General features: G+C 37.5%; 3 protein-coding genes across 4 annotated transcripts in view; 2 read left to right on the forward strand and 1 right to left on the reverse strand.

Moving 5' to 3' along the window:
- Window positions 1–10: 10 nt before the first annotated feature.
- On the reverse strand, window positions 11–3,657 carry mrpl47 (mitochondrial ribosomal protein L47). The gene is made up of 7 exons (XM_017479837.3): window positions 3,497–3,657; window positions 3,228–3,358; window positions 2,923–2,983; window positions 2,000–2,096; window positions 656–786; window positions 463–558; window positions 11–375 (listed from the first exon to the last, which is right to left on the reverse strand). The coding sequence occupies exons 1-7, from the start codon at window positions 3,625–3,627 to the stop codon at window positions 267–269; spliced, it is 756 nt and encodes a 251-aa protein (XP_017335326.1). The 5' UTR covers window positions 3,628–3,657; the 3' UTR covers window positions 11–266.
- A 741-nt stretch (window positions 3,658–4,398) lies between these two features.
- Window positions 4,399–8,099, forward strand: ndufb5 (NADH:ubiquinone oxidoreductase subunit B5). Its single transcript, NM_001200657.2, is given in 6 exon segments — window positions 4,399–4,540; window positions 6,096–6,181; window positions 6,630–6,696; window positions 6,768–6,829; window positions 6,960–7,066; window positions 7,841–8,099. Coding segments are annotated over 6 exon segments (561 nt in total). The 5' UTR covers window positions 4,399–4,422; the 3' UTR covers window positions 7,962–8,099.
- A 2,413-nt stretch (window positions 8,100–10,512) lies between these two features.
- Window positions 10,513–22,785, forward strand: part of usp13 (ubiquitin specific peptidase 13) — a 28,559-nt gene continuing 16,286 nt past the window's right edge. Inside the window, exons 1-10 of one of the 2 annotated variants that reach the window (XM_017480585.3) lie at window positions 10,513–10,785; window positions 12,055–12,180; window positions 14,372–14,432; window positions 15,528–15,649; window positions 18,212–18,354; window positions 19,268–19,452; window positions 19,634–19,728; window positions 19,805–19,995; window positions 20,193–20,264; window positions 20,854–20,947. In XM_017480585.3, the coding sequence (XP_017336074.1) occupies window positions 10,675–10,785; window positions 12,055–12,180; window positions 14,372–14,432; window positions 15,528–15,649; window positions 18,212–18,354; window positions 19,268–19,452; window positions 19,634–19,728; window positions 19,805–19,995; window positions 20,193–20,264; window positions 20,854–20,947 (1,200 nt within the window). In that variant the 5' untranslated portion in view covers window positions 10,513–10,674. The remainder of the gene's footprint in view (window positions 10,786–12,054; window positions 12,181–14,371; window positions 14,433–15,527; window positions 15,650–18,211; window positions 18,355–19,267; window positions 19,453–19,633; window positions 19,729–19,804; window positions 19,996–20,192; window positions 20,265–20,853; window positions 20,948–22,785) is intronic. The other variant, XM_017480584.3, reaches the window with a different exon arrangement.

A 22,785-nucleotide genomic window follows, 5' to 3' on the forward strand; every position in this document is an offset into this window, starting at 1 on the left:
AAACATCCAGTTAAATAAGTGAGAATTACTCAGATGTATTTCAGTTTTCATGTAGCATTCAGTACACAGACATCTTCTACATATGCAATCCATCCTCAATGCTTTACTCAGACCAAGTCCTGACTGAATTACAGTGCTGCAACCTGCAGTAAGACTTTGTATCTGCAGTAATAATGTAACACCACTATAAAAAGCCAGGGATCAATCCACACATGAAATAATGGGTTCACATATTTAGCAAAAATTGACTTTTAGTCTTGGCCAGCTCATGCTTGTGCAGTCTTTTTGGAGAAAACCTCAGTCAGTTTCTTCTGATTTTGTTTCTCTTTCCTTTCTCTTCTTGCTTTACTCCTCAGGTGTTTCTCAAGACTTAGCCTGAAATTAGAAAAATAAAATCACATTTACTCCAGGCGGAAATATTTTGCTAGTCAGCGAGTTTTAAATCCAGGATTTTGGCCTCACCGTGTGTATGGGGCGACAAATGATGGTGTATAGAAACGTTTCCTCTTGTAGAGCCTGTTCATGTACCAGGGGATAGGATGTTCTCTAAAACGGTACCTATTTCATAAAGATAAAACTGTCACGTTACACTCAAATTCTATTTCTACACGTTGGCATATCGTCAGTTATAACAGGATAAAATGTAACTGCTTACCAGAACGTTTTGCCAAAAATGTTTCTCCTCCATTCTCCAGGTCTGCCCTTTTCTTGTCCTGTCTGTAGTAAACGGAGAGAGTCTTCTCGCTCTCTCACAACAACGTCAAGCCTCCGCATAGATCTTTCCACCTGATGAACCAACACCTTGGTTTATTTTCTAAATCAGTGGTTCTCAAAGAAAGGCTTGGGACACCCTGGTGGGTTTGTGATTTGTTACAGTAGTGGAAATCACAACCCACTATTATCATAGAGATTATATAAAATTTTGTCCATACTGTTGCCGTCATCCATCTTTTATATCCTTCAGTCCGTACAGGATTTTGTGTAATTTTTTTTTAGTGATTGTGGCAAAATATGCTTGATTTTGCTGTGGCTTTTTTCTCCAAATTTGTGATGCAACTTCAGAGTTTTTCATGTTTTCTTGTGTGGAAAACTACTTGAATTGGTGAAATTGCAATTGCACAACTTTGTTTTGCAGGGTCTTTCGCAGTGACACCTGTTGGTAAATGTGACCTTTTAGTTGTACTCACATTCGATGCATGTGAATTGAAGAGGGCTTTGACTGACTGTGTGTTGTGATGTCACATGATGCATCTTGGCCCAAATCTGCAGTAATTTTGAACAATTGCAAACTCACTCTGAACATCACTCTGCTTGATTGTTATTTTGTATATTATTTTTTTCCTTGTAAAATTCTGCTTTATGTAATTCTATTTTTATGTCACTGACAGTAGTAAAAAGCATTTCACTGCTGTATTATGCGTGGTTGTGTGTCCAATAAAATTAGAATTTGATAGCTTTATTATGGAGTTCTTATAGGTATTAGCCTGTTTGATTGGTCACTGGAATTTAGTGTGTTTAATTTGCAGGTCTGAGAGAGTATAGTTCAGGAATAAAACACCCCATGGCTCTAATTAATACCCAAAATATTAATTTGCACGTTTAAATAATGGGTCTAATATATAATAGCCGGATTATGTTAATTAGAAATTTTGTTGAGAGAATCTGTGTAATTTATTTTGCAGTTAAAGAGGACTCTGGCTGCAAAATATTTGAGAACCTCTGAATATGTGTCCAGGATGCCTACACACATCCTATCTTACTGGAGCCATCAGTGATTTTGAATTAAGAGGCTTTATTTTAATGTTAAAGCACCGTGGTTTTTCTACAGAATATAGCTGCACTTTATAAAAGAGCCATCACAAGCAATAATAATGATGTTAATGCACTTCAAGTATATTGCCATTTAAAAGGTCTAAAAATATTGATAACCTAAAACAATGCCACATTGATGGTATACTGTGACCACCTTACTGATCAGAGCTTTAAAATACCTGCTCACCTTCTTAATGCGTTCTGGACTAGGCATTTGGACACACTGCCGTTTCGCCTCTTGTTCTATAGTATGCAACATATTCTTTTCCTTTAGAAGAACATACCTGCAACATAAAACAAATCACAGGATTAATAAATGATCAGCATGAACACATGGTTTATCTTTTCTGATTAAAAAAAATGTATTCTGTTAAGTTAAAACCCATCTGCAGTGTTGTACTGCACAATTTTTCAGACATTAGATGGTATATTAATGGATGCATACACACACAATCAGTGATTACAATTAACCCAAAGTTCAGGGTCAGTGCCAATGTCGCTCTCCTTAATATTCAGATGCTGTTGTAGCCAAAATCTGTGTATAATGCTTAGTGTTATTTAGAACCACAATCAGCACTTAAAGTGTAAATACTGATGCCAGAATTTGATGTGTGCAAATGCAGGCTGAGAATGAAAACAAGTCAACGTTGCTTTTGAGGACACCAACATACATCTATTTTCCACACTGCTTATCCTACACAGGGTCGCAGGGAGCCTGGAGCCTATCCCAGGAAACACCCTAAACCTTGGAATGCCAACCCATCACAGAGCACAATCACACATTCACACACTACACTTTTAAATTTCGGGTTAAATTAGTTAAATTTCGTGGAAAAATTCGAAAAGGTATTGCTCTTTTTAATTTGTAAATGGTCTGATTGAAAGCAATTACAGCAATTTTTAAAAACAAAAAAACAAAAACCTATTAGCTCTTGTTGTTGCGTTAAATTCTAGATCTTCGTACTTGTTCCTGTTGGTTATGTGATCTGCATCACTTTTGCAGAATTCCACTGTAAGTGACACTCAAATTTGGTTTTATCTCCCAGGTTTAAAAAATGATTAGACTGACTGATTATTAGAAATCAGAGTGAAGTAAAATGTAAACATTACCACAGCTTGTGCAAATCTTCGTTACTCTTCGCTCTAAGCTGTTTGACTGTCCATGGAGAACCTATGAGGATTCAAACAAAAGAGAACAAACAACAAAAGTCATGGTGGATGATTAAGAATAATCAGCTTTCATACAATGACAAGTTTAAAATGCTCTAGTAAACATGACAAACAAGAGCAATAATACCAGAATACAATCTAGAAACATAGGCAGAGTAAACTGATAGGTAAAACAGAATGAAAATAAGTCAAGGTAAAAACAGGTTTTGAGCAGTTTTGTAAACGTGATGGAGATTCAATAGGACCTGATTTAACTGTAGTCTCTCCCCAGTTTTCAGGCAGGTCAAAGAATTCCTCAAGGCCCCATCTGCTAGCGGATGTGTGTAGAAGACGAGCATGTTCAGGACGGCTGAATCGAAAAAGATTGTAATTTTGCCTGTAGTGGATAAGACAGTTAATAAGCTCATAAGGCCGTTTATTAATGATACTTAATGATACTTCCTGCCTTGCTAACAAAGGTTAGTGCTAACAAAACAAAGCTCGCAGTTAAATAATGTAACAGTTTTTTTTTTACCTTTGTAAGCAGGAATGATAGTTAACCAAAGTATGCGATGAATATTGTGCTTTGTTTGGGAAAGATATTTTAACAACGCTTTGAAATTGTCTGCAAACTGCGGCAAGGCGGCATGCAGTGGCCGCGGCCATCTTGAAAAGCAATGTCAACGTTGAGCAGGGTTGCCAGATAATTTCACCAGAATTTTTAGCGGCTAAACTGCTAATTTATTTCCTTACGCTATTAGAAACGTTATTTCAGTACCAGCGGGAGCCGATCTTTTTTTATTCTACTACTACTACTACTACTACCAATAATAATAATAATAATAATAATAATAACAATAATAAACATTGCTAACTTCAGTTTCAGGCCTAAGCACAATAGTACGTACAAGAATTGAGGGATTAAGCACAATTTGGCAGTACCGGTTTTCACCACACAGTATTCACTATTCCAGGTTTTTACCTTTTACAAATTAATTCCTTTATCTGTGCGGTGCTAGTATATATTTAGACCACATTAAATATATATTTTATTTTTTTAGAAAATATAAATGTAAATATGTGAGTCTATTCTTATGTGACGTGTAGTTTTTACTTATGTGACGTTTTTAAAGTAGGACAGGGGGAACAATTTAAAAAATAAAATGTTGTTTAAAAAAACGGTTAATAGTTATATATATATATATATATATATATATATATATATATATATATATATATATATATATATATATATATATATATACATACAAATATATTATTTAAAAAATAATTTAAAAAATCAACGATGTATTGGGCACAAATAACCATAAATAAATCAGAATTAAACGCGAATGTCGACTGAAACCAATTAGAGACTTAACTTCCGTCGCGCATATGACGTCACCACTAACGGACGAACCAATCAGTGACGTTCTCAGTGAAGCTTTGCCCAAAACAATCATGGCGGCACTGAGCGTCCTGCGGGCTGTGGCAGCGTTTGCCGCCAGGATAAACCCCTTAAAACGTGTAAATCAGTCGTCAGATCTACTTTCCAGGGCAGTAGTGCGCTCAGAAAAAGGTAAAACATGCATGTGTTTGTGGAAGTCTATCAAATATTCCCACAGACGCTTTATTATTAGCAGTGACCTTGTCCTCGCGATGTTCGAGCTACTGAAGCTAGTAAGCTAAGAAGGCAGGCTGTATTCTAAATGGATACCTGATTCCTACAGGACAACACAACACAGGGTGTTAAATTATGGCATTTTCATTATATCGAGGGTATTTACCTTCAGTGTGATCGTAACTCCAAACGATTACTACAGTGCTTATCTAGTAAAAGCTTGTTTCCTGAGGCTTTAAAAAAACCAACAACAACCAAAAAAATAAACAAACATAATATTTACATCTGTCAGGTTTGTGTGCCCCACTTTTTTATATTGTGTTATATATTGTTCAGTTATCACACCTGGCTGTTAACTTATTCACCATATTATATGAATTTTCATACACCAGTCAAAATGCAACACAACCTGCTTTATTTCAAAACGATACATTTTTTTTTACTGCACGTATAATTAAGTAATATAACATGGTGGAGCGTGCTCAAATAAAAATTAATCGATGACTGGGTTATATGATTATCACACTGAAGTTAATTGTTTTCCAATAACAGCATATGCCAAAGTGTTTTATTTCTTTGTACCACAGCAAGTTGTCAACTATCATTGCTCATTTTTCATTTATTAATGTGTATAGTCATGGGCATTTATTGCTGTGGAATAGCCACAAGATAAGTTAGTTTCTGTTATCACTTGTGTTGTCGCGGCTCTAAACAGTTGTTCGCTCACCGGCCTCTCTTCCTTTTTTCCCCCTTTTTCTTGAAGGTAATAAGAAAAGGGGAAAATATACATACATACATACATACATACATAGCTTGACATGTTACAGAAAAAAATCAGAAAGAACAAATTCCTTCCCTGAAGACTCTCCCATGGCAGAAAACTTACTGACTGTTAAAACTTGCTGACAGCTCTGACATAAATTTTGAATTAACATATCCTTACACAAAGTTTCACCATATTAACGACCACGAGTTGTTACTATAGAAAAGATAACACATTGGAATGACTACTTTCTTTGCAGATGGCACTATTGTCAGAGCCGATGCTATAGGAAATGAATCACCTGACCAATCAGATTTGAGAATTTATCGGTGATGATGTATAGCAAAAACGATTGAACATTTGGAACAGGATCACAGGTTCAGATGTCCATGGCATGATTGGCTGTTTTCTGACAACTAGCTCATATGTTAGCTTTCAGCCTTACAGCTCGTCTGCAATGTGTTAAATTGTTAGTGATGCAGAGCGGGTCACATGTCTGCCACTTACAGGATGGCAATCACTTGCATGTTAGTGCACATTTAACAACTAAGTATGAACAGAGTTGGATTTACTTGGGTTAAGATATCGATAAGAACACTAACTGTATTGAGACATGCTTCAAAGCATGTACTATCACTATTTTTTGTGCCATTTCCTATAATTTTATACATGTTTCATATAATTCTCAATCTGGGACCAGTGTAGAAGACAGGAGGCTCTGTAACATACTATACTATGTTTTTTTAACAGTTGCTGTCCGTTATGGAAGTCATGGGAAGAGAATGTTTGTCATCAAGCCCACTGACTTTTATGACAGAAGATTTCTCAAGTTACTGGTAAGTCTTTAAAAGGAGTCATTAGACAAACTTGTTCATGGGGGAAAAATATATTGTTGCTAATGGTGGTTCTGATTGTTACTGAATTATAGGGCATACTTATTTTTCCCCATCTGGTTTCTGAATGTTAGTTTACTTTTTGGTGAAAAAAAAAACCAAAGAGCATATATTGAAATCTGTTGTCTTTTTTTATTTTTATTTAAAGGTTATTTGTTAGTTTATAGAAGTTGGTGAGGACTACACAATTGTTATTTAGGCCCTGATAAATAAAAACATAGAATTGAAGGAGGGTGTACTTTCTTTTTCCCCATGACAGCCACAATTAAGAAGAACATTTGTTGAAGAACTGATTAGGAGCATAAGTGAACGATAAGTATATAAGATGGTAGGGTAGTGTGTCATGTTGAGTCCAGCTCTTCTCACAGTTCTTCTCTTCTCTCTGCATCAGCAATATTACATCCTGCTCACTGGGATTCCCGTTGCAGCGTTTATAACTTTTGTGAATGTTTTCATTGGTAAGTTACATTCCTATTATATGGCATAATTGATGGTTTATTTCCGATATAACATGGTCAGTATGTCGTAGGTGAGGCTGAATTGGCTGAAGTCCCTGAGGGCTATGAGCCAGAGCATTGGGAGTACTACAAGGTACAGATTTTATAACTATATGGTGGTCAGGTTGTGTTTTTCTTGACTTTACAGATCTGTCTAGACATTAAATGTGTGCAAACTGTATACACTTTATGTTTATGGATCTCTGTGTTTTATTGTATCCAAGCATCCCATTACTCGATGGATTGCCCGGAACATTTACGACAGCCCAGTGAAGGATTATGAGAAAATGATGGCACTTATCCAGATTGAGGCTGAGAAGGCTGAATTGAGGTAAGCTATTAATCGTCAGGACTCACCTGCTTTTCCATATTATACACCTTTCTTCTGCATATGGACAAAGAACTAACTGTCAGTCCATACAGGATGTGGTGGAGGCAATCAGGCAGTTGGATTGGGGGCAGATTTACATGACTCTATGCTAATTAGAATATTGCCAAATTCCGATTGATATAGGAGTATTGATGTGCATGTAAACGTAGTCAAGGGCAATGATGCAATTACGTTAACAATGGGCCTCAATTATCAATCTTCTTTTATTAAAGTTGTTTGGCCAAACTGAACTAAAACGAATTGACTTAAAAGGCCAATTTTAAGATCAATCTTTTTGTAATTTTATATGAACTTAGTAATTTGTCCTGTTAAATTTAACATGCGTGTAATGGGGCACTGAAAGGTACAAAAATATGTCCTGTTTAAGTTTTTTTTTGTGGCAATACATGTAGAGTAATGAGTGCCAAAACATTGGTATACAATTTTTAAAAAAATTTAAACTTGACATCACCATCTTAAGGATTCCTCTGTTCAGCTCTGTTTCAACTGGGAACTATTTTAGGCTGTAAAATGTAAAGTGAAGTCTATAATCAAGAACCTTGAGAACAATACTGAAAGGCAATATTGTGAAGTGATTTTATTTTATTTTTTTAAGGTTTCTTTGAAATTCAGTTAACATTACAGTAACACCTTTGAAAGGTGTTACTGCTTGTATTTCAATAGTTTCTGCTTATTTTTGTAATAAATAACATGACTTGATTTATTTCTTCATAGACAAAAACAACTTGAGGTTCGGAAGCACATGAGGGCAAAAGGAGATGGACCCTGGTTTTATATTGACACACTTGATAAGAACCTAATCGACCAGAGCCCCAAAGCAACACCTGATAATTAAGCCTGGGCGGACTGGGATCTGATGCCCATCACCTCGAACCTGCCCGAATTATTGTCATTATACAATGTATAATGGATACTGATATTTGTGCAAATATATTTGTGTTCTTTTGCCACTGGCACCAATAAATTGTAGAAGCCAAATTCTAGTTTTCATTCATTTTTTAAATTATCATTTATTTTAAAATTTCTATTAATAATTTCCATAATCTAAAATCCATTGGTTTAGCACTTTGGCTTAGAGGCTAGCATATTTGCCTTGCATCCTCAGTGGTGGGGGTTTGAATACCAGCTCTGCCCTTTGTGCAGAGTTTGCATGTTCTCCCGGTGTTTTAACGGTGCATAAGTGTACAGATGTGATGGAGTGGCATTCTTTTCAGGGTGTAATCCCGGCTGTTTGCCCAGGCTCGTGATCCACAGCCAATCTGACCAGGAAAAAAAGCTTAATGGTTAACACGTTTGCCTTGCACTTCCAGGGTTGGGGATTTGAATCCTGCCTCCACCCTGTGTGCGTGAAGTTCGCATGTTCTCCCCATTCCCTGCGTGTTTCCTCTGTGAATTCTTATTTCCTACCCCAGTCCAAAGACATGAATTGTAGGCTGATTGGCATTTCCAAATTGTTCGGAGTGTGCGTGTGCAGTTGTGCCCTCTGATGGGTTGGCACCCCATCCAGGGTGTCCCCCACCTTGTGCCCCAAGTTCCTCTGAGATAGGCTCCAGGTTCCCCCGTGACCCTGTGTAGAATAAGCGGTACAGAAAATGGATGAATGGACTTTTTGTAGATAACCTCCTCTAGGCAGAGTTTTCCCATTTTTTTAAATAATGGATTTAATGGTGCTCTGTGAGATGTTCAAAGTTTGGGATATCTTTTTTATAGCTAAACCATTTATCCTGGACTTGTTTTGATAGCTCCTTGGTCTTCATGGCACTGTTTGTTTAAATTTGCTCTCTAACAAACCCTGGGGTCTTCCACAAACAGGTGTATTTAAATTGAGATCACGTGACACTTTAATTGCACACATCTGAACTCTATTCAGCTAATCAGGTGACTTGTGATGCCAACTGATTTCCTCAGAAGTAATTTGGTTTCATAGTGATGGGGGTGAATATTTATGCAACTGTTATGGTTTTCATTTGTCAATAACTTTGAAAAGAACATGTTTTTTTTCCTCCCAATTAAATTTTATGGGCTATTTCATGTAGATTAATGACACAATCCAACATGGGTAAGTATTAGCTCCAGGTTTTAAAGTTACAAATAAGTGAGGAAAAATTTATGGGGGTGAATATTTTTGCAAGCCATTGTAAACAAGGTCACAGTGCCTGTACATTCTTGGCACTTAATCAAAATACAAATTTTTGCCTGCATTTTGAGGAGTAGGTATAAAATCACAACAAATCTAACAAATTCTTAGGATTAATCTTTTTGTAGAGCCGTATTAATTTATCTTAACGTTATCTTTTACAAGATAAAACGGTCCGTATCTAAAAGACATTTTGATTAAAAACCAAAAAAACAAAAAGTACTTTGTGAGTGTATCTAAAATTCATTGTCTCACTTCTTCCGTAAGTATAGTTACTTATGGATTGTTATTTTAAGCAAAGACACACTTTACCTAAATAATGGCTTAATGGTTAGCGTGTTTGCCTTATTAATGTGCAATGTTATAGAGACTTCATGAATTGATTAAACACATAAAAAGCAAAGCACACCTGATGCACATTCATTTCATTTAATTAATTATGTATTTCTTTTGTAATTACAACTTCCCAAGTCGTAAATACAAACTTCCCAAGAGGCCTTGAATGCACGATAAGATAATTAAAGCACACCTATTATGGTTTGAAGCGTGCCAATTTTGTTTTAAAGGTCTCATAAAATAGATTTACATGCATCCAAGGTCAAAAAACACTTTAATGTGCTCAAAATTTAAATTGCAGCATTACCACCACCCCCCCCCCCCCCGTGTTAAAAACGACTCGTTAAGTGATCCGTTCTAAAAGATTCATTCTAAACTCCTCCTTTCAGAGAGCATACTCTGCTCTCATTGGTCAGATGTCCCAGTCTGTTTTGATTGGTTAACCGCTGTCAGCGAGCAGCCTATGAAGACCAGAGGCGGGTTTTTTTTTGTTACAAACCTACATAGGATTGCACAGGAAGTAAAGTCTGGAATTACTAATGACTCTTTTCAGCTCTTCAGAATCGGTTCCTTCTTTTAGGAGTCAATAACTCTTTTTTCTGATTTGTTTGTCGTGCGCTTTGATTTTTGAAACTTTGCAGACGTTTTACATTCACAAACAGCTCTATAACACTACATGAAAGGTAATATTTGAAAAACCATAATAGGTGCACTTTAACCCCACATAATATAAGAGCACTACGTACTGTCAAATATGTTAAACAGAAATTAGCATAACCCCAACTCTCTGTGTGTTCCAGCCAATAGGAAAGCGCATCTCCATGAATATATTTGAATGGTAACCAATCAGCGTTTAGGGGTTCTGTGAACAGGGGGTTCGGCTGTCTTTTCTCAACAACACGGCCGGTCAGCGCCCCCGCCCACCTCCAATGTTTTCGTCATCACATCCCTCCTGGTCGGCTGTGCGCGGGTTAAAAATAACCCCAACCAACTCCTCTTCTGCTGGTTAACACTTCTCTCTGGGTCACTCGCTGCATTCAGTGGTTTCACTGGCTGGCAGCAGGAATATGCGAAGATGGCCACGGATCTGGGCGAGCTGCTGGTGCCGTACATGCCCACCATACGGGTGCCGAGATCAGGAGACAGAGTGTACAAGAGCGAGTGCGCCTTTTCCTATGACTCTCCGGTGAGTTAAAAAAGAAACGAGAAGAAATTTTTAAAAAAGTAAATCACACTCCAGGTGTTGAATCGCACCGAGCGTTTCCTTGGCACGTGTAAGTTTACAGTGTGATGATCTGGGCGGATTTGCACGACCACATTGAACGTGACAGCATATGCGGAAATAATGACTGACACACACAGGGTCTTGTTTACATCTTAGAAGCAGGCGCTTTGTTGTTGTTGGAGGTATGATATTAAGGCCATGGGCCGGCCACACACACACACACACACACACACACACACACAGGTATTTGATGTGGAATCTGTTCTGGGTCTAAATAAAAAAAGATAACCAGGATATATGTTACTTAAATAGCTTAGCATCTATAAATAGAGTCTGGGTGTACTGTACTGTGCTGGAGGCTGACAGCTTGTTTGTCTGTCAGAAAAAATGAAAAACAATAACCACTTTAGCTGGACGTCTAGAAGAACACAGCCTATTTATTCCTGTCCAGACAAACCAGGCTTTTCAGGACACCCACAGTGATGCTCTGGTCCCAAACATCCATGCCCATTCACAAAACTGAGGAGTGAATTCAGTTTCTTCACACCTTAATGGCCATGCTGCTTCACTGCTCTACAGTAGATGTGTCCCTTCGCTGTCGCCGTTTTAAAAGTGACTCAGCTGTTTGGAGTTCATTGCAGACTATTTTTACCCCCTTGCTGTTAAAGCTCATGTGTCACCCCGAGCTGCTGAGAGCTTTTTTTTCTTTTTCCGAGACCCCGGGGTCCCTACGCTGGCCCGTTTATCAAAATTAGCCTAGACAAGATTTCTCTTTGCGTCGGTTTCCAGCAATACGAACACCTCAATTTTATTAATTCAAGTGATCAACACTCCACAGTACTTTAAAATCGCCAGATTTCTAGATTTCCAGATTTATTTTGGATGTAAAATGGATGCTTATAAGATTCCTCAGAAGTCAGATTTCTTTCAAATTTGTTCCGTTTTGCCTTCGAAGAGAAGAGACGAGAAGTTTACCACTAACCCAGTGCAGTAGTACTATATTACTGTATACTGTACTATAAAAAAGATTTTCTGTGGCTGTGAGTCTGTAGACTAAGAGCAAGATATTTTGTAAGGGGAATGCATACATTTGAAACCTTCCTTATAAGACTATCATGTTTAGCATTCATCACAGTCTCTTGGACATATTTCAAAATGAAGCTAATATCCAATCACTACTGTTCTGCAACTGTGTTGTGTATGTGTTTGTGTGGTTATTTTTTCCCGCAGGAATCAGAAGGTGGGTTGTATGTGTGTATGAACACATTCCTGGGCTTTGGAAGAGAACACGTGGAGAGACATTACCGTAAAACTGGACAGAGCGTGTACATGCACTTAAAACGTCATGTGAAGGAGGTAAGAAAAACGACTGGTCTCATTTTCCACTTTTCTCTGGTTTGGCTTTTACAAAGCTGGTTCCTGAGAGATTGACATGTTGATCTTTTGATGCCCTGTCAGCAAGATGCAATCATAGTACATATCTGTGCAGAAATGAATTAATTTAAACATTTCATATGTAGGTGCACATTTATACATGAATATAAAGTTTTAATATGCGGATGTACAAGTCAGCAGCATTCAAGCAGAGACGGAGAGAAAACGACAAGACTTCTTCGCTTACACTGTTGTCCTGTTATCCTAATAAGGAGCAAAAATCATGAAGTGACCAAACTGTGTGTAGTCAAAGTAAAATAATTAACTTGATTAGTTTCTTATAACAGTGTAGACCGAAGTGTTAATTGCTCTTATGCCACAGCAATTAGCCAATGATTAAAGTTTTTTTTATTTACTAAAGAATGGCATATCATACACTTGATCCATTCATCATTGAATGTTGCATTGGATGTTGTGAAATGTCCATAAAACAAGTTAGTTCATGTTATCATTTATGTTATAACAGCTATAAACAGTCCTTCCCTCACCAGCCCCAGACCCCCCCCCAATTCTGAAGTTACTGATACGAGATGCATGACGAGATTCGCGACGTGGAAACTTTCAGGCCACATCAAACATCTCTTCAAGTCTCATTAATCCGAGATGTAGCCCACATGCCAGAACGTGTTTTTTCCCCTTTAACTTATCTTTATTTTGATCTAGATACGAGCAGCTCGTCATGTTATCAAAACACTCGTCCTGAAGATGTTGTTTCAGGAAAAACCCAGAGTTACAGCTTTACCTCTGACTGGTACAAAATACTCCAAAAATGCTAACTAAACCTCTCCTCATAGAAAACTTCACCATATCAACAATTACAGGTGTATTTAAAATCGTTTTATGTGTGCCATGCAAGTCCCTGTGTAAGTTAATATAGAAGCCATAACATATTAAAACGAGTGCATTAATATAAAACCGTGACTTGAATACAGCAGCCAATAGTCAATATCTTCTGACCAATCCAAATCAACAAACTGTTTTTCCCTATACTAGCAGTTTGCTTCTTTAGTTGTTAGTGCCAGTTAAATTGAGTATGGTTACACTTATGTCTTTGCTAGAAAACATATTGAGTGAAAGATCAATAACAAGTTGACATTATTGATTTACTCTGGCCTCACTTGATCATTATAAGCAAGAACACTTGGTCTTTAGGTTATTGTGGACGTGGTTGTTGAGGTGGTGTGGCAGTGTGCTTTCACATGCTGTGTATGTTTGTTGTTAGCAGTACTGAAATAAACAGTGATGTAAATTCAGTATGCATGTCTTATTGCCAAATGTGACAGTATTCATATTATTTTGTGCAATATTTGTCAGTTAATCATATTGCAAAAATCGACGCTATATCCGAATTGCCTGTTTTTTTGGGGGTTTTTTTGTGTGTAGTAGTAGTAGTAGTAGTAGTAGTAGTAGTAGTAGTAGTAGTAGGGTATATTATGAGTCAGTGTTTTTAATACTTTAAAAAAAGTCCATCTATCTTCCCTACTCTGTAAGGCTAAAAGCAAGCAACTTTGTGATCAATAGTGGAAATGTGATTGTATTGACTGTGCACATTAGCACTTTTTGTGAAATGAACATGCAAGCCATTTGTGTCCACTAACTACTGAATGTACTATGTGCTATAATATAAACCGCAGTATAGCTATAGTATAGTATTGTATAGGTTGCTAAGATGCTATGGTGCCAGTGTGTCAGTAGCTTTCTGTGGTAGTCATGATTAGAAAGCCTTTCTCATCACAGTATTAAATTGTTCTAATATATATAATTAAAACCTAGGGCTAATTTGAATAGAAATCACTTCCTGTAATTTCTTCTCCTTTATTCCACTTGACCTCATGTTAGCAGGGCAGGCATCAGTATATAGGGCTACTTTCATGTCAGGATCTTTTCAGAAACAGCTGGATGCATTCTTGCAGCTCCGGTGTCTGCTTTTCACTCAAGGAATTGCTTGTGAGAATGTGTCTGCAACTTAAACAAGCTTTGCTCACAATAATTGTCTTTTATTACAAACAAGCAGATCTGTATCCACTAGGATAAGCTAGTACCCTAGTACCACAGTTGATTTGTACAGTATTATGAAGATTTGATTTGTAAACAGTGTTGTTGTTTGCCACAGAAAGCCACAGGTGCTGCTGGGGGTGCCGTGCCAAGAAGACGGAATGGAAAAGTATTTTTAGGTAAGACTGCTGTAAACGATCAAATATGAAAAAAAAAACCATTCTGTGTGAATATAGTTGAGTTTAGATGCATATTCTGTCTTTAAACCTTTTTTAAATTTGTGACATTTTCCCCATTTTCAGTAACCTCTGCCCTCTCCTGACAGAGCTAAATTTAGGTCATTTATTTGTTTGTGCAGTTAGTAACTGTTCTAAATCTAAAGTGCCACATGCTCGCTCAGGCCTGATCTACTGCTGGGGAGGGTTGGTTTACAGTCGGCCGATGAGCCTGTTGCTGCTGCTTTCCCATCAGCTGCTGTGCCCTATCAACCCTCATGGTTGACACACTTCCACTGTTGGAGGCATGATGTTGAATGAGGCCACATGTAACGTTTATTGTAATGGAGCCTCAAATTGTAGATTATCTTCCCACAGTTTATTTTCTTCTGTACATTCAGATCACACTTTCTAGTTTTTGAATCTCCTTTGTTTGCATGTGTAATTATATGAACTGTCACCTTCCTATTCAGGGACAGATAATGGCTGATGGTGTCATTAGTCTCTCTTGACATTGACCAGTGTGGTGATCTAATCAGCCAGGACAACCTCATGCGTCATGGGAGGAGAGCATAAACTGACCTTAAAATGGAGATACTTTCTCTTAGTATGGTCATAGCCAATTCTCAGTGTATGAGGTTTTCTCTCTGTTGATTGACAGTAACATCAGCAGTCTGGCAGGGTAAATGCCTGTGTGTGGTACTGACGTGTGGGTGTGTGTGTGTGTGTGTGTGTGTGTGTGTGTGTGTGTGTGTGTGTGTGTGTGTGTAATTCTGACAGAATATTAAAGAGATTGCCAAGCACAATTTATTCTCATCCATTTTGAATGTAGTGAAAAGTTGAATCTGAAAATCTATCACCGAGTTGTTATCTCAATGCGCAAACTCACAATTTGTTTTGATATAGATTCTAATATATCCATATTAATAAAGTTTTATTTATTTATTTATTTATTTATTTTTATATGTGTAGATATGATTTGTTCACTGTCAAATATTATAAGCAACGATATAGCAAATATGTGTCTGATTATCTCTTCTCATATCTTCCTTTCTTAAGATTTAGAACTTAACCGTGACTTTAACGGGGATGATTTTGAATATGAAGACGAAGCCAAGCTTGTCATATTCCCAGACCACTATGAGATCCCTTTACCAAATATCGAGGAGTTGCCTGCCCTGGTTAGTGAGAGTGTGTGAATGGTCTGTGTATGTCCTGCATGCAAAAGGTGTAATTTGAGAATTAATACTGTCCTCATCTTTAGCCCAAAGCTTTCTAGTATTAATATCTGTGCTGGAGGATTCAGATCATAGTGTGTAGTCATTCATTTTATATAGATCAGATGACAGCAGCCACCCTTAGGAAGAAAACTAACTTTGTTTGATAGCATGACACATTGCTTATTAATTAAAATCAGTGTCTGAGCTGTAATAGTGACTGTTGTGTAACAGTGAGGAAATATTTAGCACCGTTTATAGAAAGGGACTATAGAGCTATATAGTTTGCTAAAGTTAAATCAAGTTAGCAAAATTATTTACAAATAAAAAATGTGAAAGTTGATTCTTTACAGTGAAGCATGGTTGTGGTAGTGTCAAGAGAGACAGTCATCATTGATGACTGCAATTTAGTCCATTTCAGATCCAGGTTGTGGCACTACAAAATTGGCAAGTTTAAGGGGGTTAACACTAATGCACTACACTGAAAAATAACTTTAATGAAATAATTATTTTTAAAAGGTACTTGATTGGGAACACATATAATGTATATACATTATTCCGATGACAAAGAAAATGTACTGTTTACTGTTGCACCTAGCTATAAGATGGATGGAGCTCTCCCTTCCCCCTCACATTATATAGACAAACACTCTAGTGCTGTTCAGGGACTCAGCACACATCGTTCTTAGTCTCTGGTGGTGATATGTTGTCATTTGTAGTTGGAGCATTGATTACAGTTTTCATTGAATGCTCTAAGGGCTGGTCAGGTTTTGTTTGTTCTGCAATAGCATCCAAACACAGTATGACTCGACCTCCAGAGACGGTCAGTCAGACCTAAATATGTTTCCTAATCTGTGTGATACACCTGGGGTTGACATGCATTTCTTTTTCTCCAAAAGCTACATACATATAATGTTTGCATGGTAATGACAGGTGTAAGTGAGATTTCTATGTACATGAAATGGAGCTCCTATTTCTTAGACAACATGCCATGCTTTCTTTGTAATGCTGTGGCATCTTCTAACAAGTGTGTGTTTTGAATAGGCTGCTGAGAATTAGAAATCAGTCACGCATGATCTCTATACACTCACTAAACATGTTATTAGAAACACTGTACTAATAATAATTAGTAATAATTAGTAATATTGGGAAGGGCCTCCCTCTCAAAACAGTCTCAATTCTTCATGGCACGGATTCCACAAGATGTCGGAAACATTCCTTTGAGGTCCTGGTCCATGTTCACATGATTGCATCAAGCAATTCCTGCAGGTTTTTCAGGTGCACTTTCATACTGCGAATCTCCTGTTCTACCACATCCCAAAGGTGTTCTACTGGATTCAGATCCGGTGACTGGGAAGGCCACTAAAGAAAATTGAACTCATTTTAATGTTCATGAAACCAGTTTGAGACGACTTTTGCTTTGTGACATGGTGAATTATCATGCTGGATGTACCCATGAGAAGATTGGTAAATTATAGCCATGAAGGGATGCACATGGTCAGCAATAATACTCAAATAAGCGGTGGCATTCAAGTAATGTTTGATTAGTATTAACGAAGACATTTCCCACAACATTACACCTCCTCCACAAGCCTGGACTTTTCACACAAGACAAGTTGGGCCCATGGATTCACACTGTTGGTGCCAAATTCCTACCCTACCATCTGTGTGCATCATCAGAAATTGAGATTCATTAGACCAGGCTATGTTTTTCCAGTCTTGTACAGTTTTGGTGAGCCTGTGCCCACTGTGGATCAGCTTTCTGTTCTTGGCTGACAGAAGTGGAATCGAACATGGTCTTCTGATGTTCTAGCCCATCTGCCTAAAGGCTCGATGTGTTGTGCATTCTGAGATGCTTTTCTGCTCACCTGAATCACTATAGACTTTGTGTCAGCTCGAACCAGTCTGGCCATTCTACGTTGACCTCTCACATCAATAAGGCATTTCTGTCTGCATAGCTGCCGCAAACTGGATATTTTTTCTTTATTACACCATTCTGAGTAAAGTCTAGATACTGTTTTGCATGAAAATCCCAGGATATCAGCAATTTTAGAAATACTCAGACCAGTCCATCTAGAACCAACAATCAAGCCACAGTCTAAATCATGGAGATCATTTTTTTCCTATCCTGATGTTTGGGGTTACCTGAAGCTGCTGGCCTGTATCTGTATGATTTAATGCATGGAACTGCTGCCACACGATTGGCTGATTTACATAACTGCATGAATGAGTAGATGTAAAGATGTTTCTAACAAAGTGCTAAGTGAGTGTACTATGTGTTGTGTGTGTGTGTGTGTGTGTGTGTGTGTGTGTGTGTGTGTGTGTGTGTGTGTATGTGTGTGTGTGTGTGTGTGTGTGTGTGTGTGTGTGTATATATATATATATATATATATATATATATATATATATATATATATATATATATATATATATATATATATAAATAATATGTATGTGTGTGTGTGTGTATATGTATGTATATGTGTGTATATATATGAGAAATATGTGTATTTTTGTCCCATTCAGGTGACAATTGCTTGTGATGCAATACTTAACGCTGCTTCTGCATATAAAAAGCAAGAACAAGATTCATGGGAGGAGGAGCTTCAAGTGTCCAAGCATGCCAGAAGCCTCAGACAACAAGAGAACGGGGTTCGGATTCCTCCCAGGTTAGTCTCATGCAAGTGCAGCATCAGAGTATCAGATGGACTTCCTGGCACGCAAGTAATGGTGATGGGAGACTTCAGAAACCCCCTTTAAACTGATATGCTAACACTCATGTCTTTATGCCTTAATGTTTCACACTGTGTAATAAATTTGTGGAAAATCCCCCAGTGGATACGACGTATTCCAGTGGAAATGTCCTGTGAATTCTGTTTTTGTGCCTGAATGCATACAGTTTGGGTGCATCATATAAATAAAATACTACATTTACATTATATTTTGAAATAATGTGATCACAGCATGCAACAAACCATTTGTTATTTAGTTTGGGCTTACTTATGTAATCATGGGTCCCTAGAAGGTTTTAATTTTTCTGTAATTCCATTAAATGCATTTAATTAAATTAAATGCAATTAAAAAGTAATATATTATAATAAGTCTTCAATTTTCATTTACTTAGATTAGTAGGCATTTAGGCCATTCTTAATCTTTTTTAAAAAATTATAATTTTTTTAAAATCAGTTTTTAAAACATCCGTTTTGAAAAGATAGATTCATCTTGAACTTCAAGCTATGTTAATCACCTTTCAATGATATTACTTTTTACTGTAAAATACATAGCGTCTAACGTCTGTGAATACATGTGAATTATTTATGTGTCTTTTTGTTTGCTATATGATATTATGATTGGCATTGGAAAAGTTCAAACAGTATTCAGTTTAACTTCAGGATACCTGAAGATACCTTGATTGTGTAACCTTCTGTAACATCTGCATTGAAATGGCCAATATTGCAGTATAACGTACAGCCTCGTGTATATTTAGTCAACAGATAAAATAAATTAAATCGATAAGACATCCTCAGCAACAAAAAAAGACCTTTGTTGAAATGTGAGAGAATGTATTTGCTTTGTGTTGAGTGGCTGGAAATGTGCCAAGTGTGAAATGCGAGAGAACCTGTGGCTGAACCTGACAGATGGCTCGGTCCTCTGTGGGAAATGGTTCTTCGATGGAAGCGGCGGGAACGGACATGCCCTCGAACACTACAAAGAAACCAAATTCCCACTTGCAGTCAAGCTAGACACCATCACCCCAGATGGAGCAGGTCAGTGCCTCAGGTTTGGATTGTAATTTCTCACTGAAGCTGCAATGAAAGCAAGGAGTTATTGAGTAACTAATCATTTCATACGACACCAGCTAATAGAGTTGGCTTGCTCAGAACATGTGTTAATTAAGACAACAACTGGTTCAATACTGTCTTTTTCTTTTTCTTTTTTTTTAAACAGATGTTTACTCCTTCGATGAAGAAGAGGCAGTACTTGACCCTCACATAGCAGAACACTTGACACACTTCGGAATAGACATGCTAAAGATGCAAAGGGTGTGTTTTTGGAAATTCATTCAGAAATGGTTGGATAATTTGATTCTGATCAAACGTCTCTGCCTTTCTCCACCAGACGGAGAATGGCCACCACACAGACAATCATGTGCAGCCTCGAGCCACTGAGTGGGAGGTGATTCAGGAATCAGGCCTTAAGCTGAAGGCAGTCTATGGTTCAGGGTACACAGGCCTCAGAAACCTGGGCAACAGCTGCTACCTCAGCACCACTATGCAAGTGCTCTTCAGTATCCCTGAGTTCCAGAGAGCGTAAGTGCTCACAGATATTTCTAGTTCTTATTCTGCCTATCACATTCTGATTGTGGTTTTGTGTTTGGGATGGCTAAATTGTTCATATCATGTATTGTAGTGTCAATTATGGGACAGCAATAAAGTGAAAATGCAGTGTGATATCTTGTGAGTTATATACACCGAGCTTGCTTTAATTGTGGTTGTAAAATTTCTAGGTATGTCGGTAATCTACAGAGAATATTTGACTACTCGCCCCTTGATCCTACTCAAGACTTCAGCACACAAATGTAAGTGGTAATGTGAAAAATGTGAGGCATAATATCACAAATAATGATCATATTATTATATGGTTAATGATCTGATGATGATGTTAGGGTGAACTTGTGAATTGTTTTGTGCTATAAGTTGACATCTGTGACTCTGAGGCTTTTTAAAAATTGTTTTGTTTTAGCATGGTGTCCAAGCTCTGTAAAGCATTTCTTCCTTTATTTCTTGACTAGCAATTGGATTTATATAGTCTACTAGAGGGTAGTAGCTTAGTGGTTAGCACGTTCGCCTCGCACCTCCAGGGTTGTGAGTTTGATTTCAGCATCCACCCTGAATTGATTGGCACCCTGTCCTGGGTGACCCCTGCCTTGTGTCTCGAGTCCCCTAGGATAGGTTCCAGGCTACAGAAAATGGATGGATGGATGGATCTATGGATGGATCCAGTTTATTGTTACTTAAAACACATATAATTGCATATGGATATGGAAAATCATATCAGGATTGGTTCTAGTGTATAAATGATTGTTGGATTCTGAAATGTTGTTCTTTTATGTATTGTAGCCATTAAACATGTTCTGTCACATGCTTCATTGTGTCTGTATCCATCAGGGCAAAACTGGGTCATGGACTACTTTCAGGCCAGTATTCCAAACCACCAATCAAATCAGAACTCATTGAACAGGTGATGAAAGAAGAGTACAAGGTTGGTCTGTCTGGCTTGTTATTTGCCTTGAGCATGAGTGTCTTAGACAGAATGTGTCTGAAAAGTTAGCAACTAAATTCTTACTGCTAAGAGCTGATGTTAATCACAAACAGGGCTGCATGATTGAGGCAAAATTTATATTGCAGTTCTATTGTGCTATATTGCAGTTACAGCGCTGTGAAAAAGTATTTTTTTGATTTCCTCTGTTTTTGTTTATATCTCATACTAAATAGTTTTAGATCTTCAAAAGAAATACAACACAAAACAAAAGCAACCTGAGTAAACACACTACAGTTTTTATTATTATTATTATTATTATTATTATTATTATTATTATTATGTTTTATTTTTTTTATTATTGAAGCAAAAAAATTTTTATCCAACACCTATCACCCATGTGAAAAACTAATTACCCCTTAAACTTAAAATCTGGTTGTGCCACCTTTTGCAGCAACAACCGCAACCAAACACTTCTGATAACTGGAGATCAGTCTTTCACAGCACTGTCGTGGAAATTTGGCCCACTCTTCTTTGCAGAAATGCTTTAGTTCAGCCACACTGGAGAATTTTCAAGCACAAACTGCCCGTTTAAGGTCTTGCCACAGAATTTCAATTGGTTCGAGTCAGGATTTTGACTAGGTCGCGCCAAAACTTTAATTTAGCTTTTTTTTTTGAACCATTCAGAGGTTGACTTACTCCTATGCTTTGGATCATAGTCTTGCTGCATAATCCAGTTGCGCTTGAGTTTCAACTTACGGACTGAAGACCAGATATTCACCTACAGGATTTTCTGGTAGAGAGCAGAATTTATGTTTCCCTCAATTATTACAAATTGCCCAGGCCCTGAAGCAGCAAAGAATCCCCACACCATCACACTACCACCACCATGCTTGACCAAAGGTTTGATGTTCTTTTTGTGGAATTCTTTGTTTGGTTTACGCCAGATGTAACGGGACCCGTGTCTTCAAAACAGTTCCACTTTCTACTCATCAGTCCATAGAACATTTTCCCAAAAGGTTTGAGGATCATCAAGGTGTACTTTGGCAAAATTCAGAGGAGCCTTAATGTTCTTCTGGGTTAGCAGTGGTTTTCACCTTGCCACTCTTCCATGGATGGCATTTTTGCCCAGTGTCTTTCTGATAGTGGAGTAATGAACAGTGACCTTTATTGATGCAAGAGAGGCCTGTAGGTCCTTTGATGTTGTCCTTGGCTCTTTTGTGACTTTCTGGATGAGTAGTTGCTGTGCTCTTGGATGAATTTTGGAAGGTCGGCCACTTCTGGGAAGGTTCCCTACTGAGCAGAGTTTTTTCCATTTGGAGATAATGTCTCTCACTGTGGTTCTTTGAAATAGCTTTGTAATTCTTCCCAGACTGATGTATTTCAGTCACCTTCTCCCTCATCAGTTCTGGAATTTCTTTCAATTTTGGCATAGTGTGTTACTGGGTAAGACCTTTTAACAAAATTCATGCTGTTGAAAAAGTTCTATTTAAGTGTTGATTTGATGGAACAGGGTTTGCATTAATCAGGCCTGGTTGTGTCTTGTCCAGCTGAACCCCATTATGAATGCTGATTCATAGATTTGGGGAATTGGTAACTATGAGGGCAAATACATTTTCACACAGGCCCAGTTGGTATTTAGATAATGTTTTTGCGTCAGTAAATAACATTATCATTTAAAAACTGTATTTTGTGTTTACTCAGGTTGCCTTTGTTTTATCTTAGATTATGTTTTAATTTCTGAAACAATTTAGTATGCGATATACCAAATACTTTTTTCACAGCAATGTATGTTACGCGTGTATGTTAAAGCACATTGATGAACCCTAAAAATATGTTCT

The sequence above is a fragment of the Ictalurus punctatus genome, chromosome 11, assembly GCF_001660625.3.
Source record: "Ictalurus punctatus breed USDA103 chromosome 11, Coco_2.0, whole genome shotgun sequence".
NCBI classification, from domain to species: Eukaryota; Metazoa; Chordata; class Actinopteri; order Siluriformes; family Ictaluridae; genus Ictalurus; species Ictalurus punctatus.